The sequence below is a fragment of the Plectropomus leopardus genome, unplaced genomic scaffold (genome assembly GCF_008729295.1).
Source record: "Plectropomus leopardus isolate mb unplaced genomic scaffold, YSFRI_Pleo_2.0 unplaced_scaffold18047, whole genome shotgun sequence".
NCBI lineage: Eukaryota > Metazoa > Chordata > Actinopteri > Perciformes > Serranidae > Plectropomus > Plectropomus leopardus.
Window position 1 is genome coordinate 1 of NW_024619439.1, and position 2,977 is coordinate 2,977.

The 2,977-nt window shown below is 54.1% G+C and overlaps 1 protein-coding gene across 1 annotated transcript; it reads right to left on the reverse strand.

Moving 5' to 3' along the window:
* Positions 1 to 1,036: 1,036 nt before the first annotated feature.
* LOC121964980 (zinc finger protein 271-like) lies at positions 1,037 to 2,591 on the reverse strand (the record flags this gene model as incomplete). Its single annotated transcript, XM_042515151.1, has 3 exons — positions 1,037 to 1,291; positions 1,430 to 1,937; positions 2,495 to 2,591. Coding segments are annotated over 3 exons (860 nt in total), but the record flags the coding sequence as incomplete, so codon positions are not given.
* Positions 2,592 to 2,977: the final 386 nt, after the last annotated feature.

Sequence of the window (2,977 nt, forward strand, 5' to 3'; positions counted from 1 at the left end):
GGGCCGAATCGATGAAAAGAAACGTTTGGATAAATGAATTTATCGGACGCTCTCTGGAAGTTTCTCCTCTCACTGATAAAAAAATGAGGATCCCTAATTAAGAATTTAACATAATAATCATTAGAGGATTAGATATGGAAGATTAGGAGACACTGAAAAAGACAAAATAAATAAATACATAAATAAAGTCAGAACTGTTTTTAGGATGCCGACTAATACTTGTGACAGATTTTACTAAACTGTGGACCAATAGGATTTTAACAGAGAGCGACGCTCTGATTTGATTGGAGGAGCAGAGGGGCGGGGCTTGAGAAGTTGGCGTTGATGAGTTGTCGTCGTTAATAATCTTCCGTACAGTTGCAGTGACCTGTCTGAACCAGCAGGGTTTTTTTGTTGTAACTCCATTTCCCAGAGTGCTCTGTGCTCTGACAGACAGCAGTCACTGTTAGCTCTCTGCCCCAGTGGCTGATGGGAGATGGAGCGTAGAGAGGGCGAAGTGAAAGCGAGCAGCGTCCAAGTGCAACCTGACAGACAGGTGGGGGGCGGGGCCTGGGGCAGGGGGCGGGGCAACACTTTGAATCTAATCCCATCCTTAAGAGCAATTAGCTAATGGTCAGTTATGACCATATATGGATACGACCATATGTGGAGATCCCCCCCGTCATACGACCATATATGGATGTCCTGCTGCTATCTACACCAGAGAAGAATCAACCAGGTCCAGTTCCCAAAACCAGCAGCCCAGAACCTGTCCCAGACTGGTCCAAAACCTGTCCCAGACTGGTCCAGAACCTGTCCTAGACTGGTCCAGAACCTGTCCTAGACTGGTCCAGAACCCATCCCCAGCTGGTCCAGAATCTGTCCCAGACTGGTCCAAAACCTGTCTCAGACTGGTCCAGAATCTGTCCCAGACTGGTCCAGAACATTCCTGGATTAGATCTTTTCCAGAACTGGCCTCAAACCAGTCCAGAAGCAGTCAGTGCTGATTCAGAACCACCCCAGAACAGGTCCAGAACCAGTCCAGCGCCGGGCGACGTCACTCTGAGTCGGACTCCAACGGAGCGGTCTCATCGAGGACGACTCTCTTCCGGCGCTTTGCGGCGGCGGCCCGGGCTCGCTGCTCCTCCTCCAGGTGGGCCTTCTTGTGGCGGGAGAAGCTGGATGAGTGCATGAAGGTCTTGTCGCAGGCGGCGCAGGTGTAGGTCTTGGCCTTTGCGGCGGGGAGTCCGCTCTTTTGGTGGTGCTGCTGCTGTAGTTTCGCCCGCCCGCCGCCATCCACTGCCCTGTGGGTCTGCTGGTGTCGCGCCAGGCTGGAGGCGTGGCTGAACCGCTTCCCGCACTGGCCACAGCTGTGTCGTCCGGCGGCGGCGGCGCCGCCTCCTCCTCCTCCTCCTCCTCCTCCTCCTCCTCCCTCCTCCTCGGAGGCGACGGGGCCCCGTTTTGCGGCCCGTCCCCCCCGGCGGCGGCGGTTCTTCTTGCAGAGGGTGTAGAAGTTGGGCTTGTCGCGGGAGCAGAGCTTGAGGCGGATCTTGAGGTCCGACGAGGTCTCGCCCAGGTTCTCCTTGCCGGGCGTGTAGTTGTCCAGCAGCTCCTTGACGTGCGTCACCTGGTGTTTGGACAGCTGCGTGGACGTCCTGAAGCTCATGTCACACTGTGGGCAGGCGTAGAACTTGTCGCCGCCCTGGCTCTGGATGACCGCGGCGGTCGCCACGTGCTGCTGCTGCCTCTTGGTCTTCTTGTTCTTGGCGCTGGCCTTCAGCGAGTGGCGCAGGGCGGCCATGTTGGGGCCGAGAGCGGCGTCCTTGGGGATCCCCTTCCCCTTCTTGTGGATGAGGCGGTGGCGCGACAGGCTGGAGCTGTGGTTGAACTCCTTCCCGCAGATGTTACACGGGTGGATCCGCCGCTTCCCGTGCAGCCGCAGGTGACTCCCCAACATCCTGCGGGGACACAAACACACGGCGGCGTCACAACGACACAAAACTTTATGGATTCAGAAACAAAACAGCGACACCTCAGAAACATGTCTCAACGTTCTCATGCTCCGCCGTCGGTGATGACATCACGTGCTGACATCATCTCTTGTCTGTTTTAAGACCAAATGGATTCACGGAGACAGGAAGTGACAAAATAGTCTGTGGTCAGAGCGTGGTGGAGCCGCTCTCCTTCCTGTCTCTCAGCATGCTTTTATTGTGAAAATGGTACAGGAAATGGAATGGCGCAGAGTTAGCGTAGCCTCATTAGCAGAGCTGATCATCAATAAATAAATAATTAGCAGATATTTACAAGATTTGATTGATTATGACGCGGCAGCTTCGTCATCAGGAGACGCGGCCACGAAAGAGGAATAATAATAATTTGCTGCTGTGCTGCTGTTTTGTCCCTTCAGTGCACCCTTACTGCGACTCTGAGCGTCTGCTTTCACCCTAAAAACCGCGGCTCCTGACCTTCAGCTCAGAGGGCCTGAGGGCGGAGCCTCTGCAGGAGGACGGTTAACCGTTTCACGCCTGGCTGGTTATGGCGCCCCCCTGTGGACGGAGGCGGCGGAGTTTCCACCATCACAGCGGCGTCAGAATCAAACTGCGCGTCTGCGTCTGACAGAAGGATTAAAAGATGATTCTTATACATTTTATCTCATGGACCTGCAGCTGCGTCCGTGCGTCCGTCCGCAGAAACACGACTTCATTCGTGAATCGGCCGAAGGATTTAGATCCATCACGTGATCGAGATCATGAAAGTGAATTTTTCTGCTTTCGTTTGATTCGCGGTCGAGAGTCTAGGACGAGTCGCTTAATCTCGATGATACGGACGACAGAAAGACAGCTGCTGGACAGGAGACAAGAGACAAAAGCACTCAGCAGCCTGATGAAGAGCGACAGACGTCCCCAGAGCTGATTTCATCCAATAATCATGGGACTTTAACCCTTTAGTGTCCACTTTAATACCACACACACTCGCATCGCTCTGCGCACAAAATGTG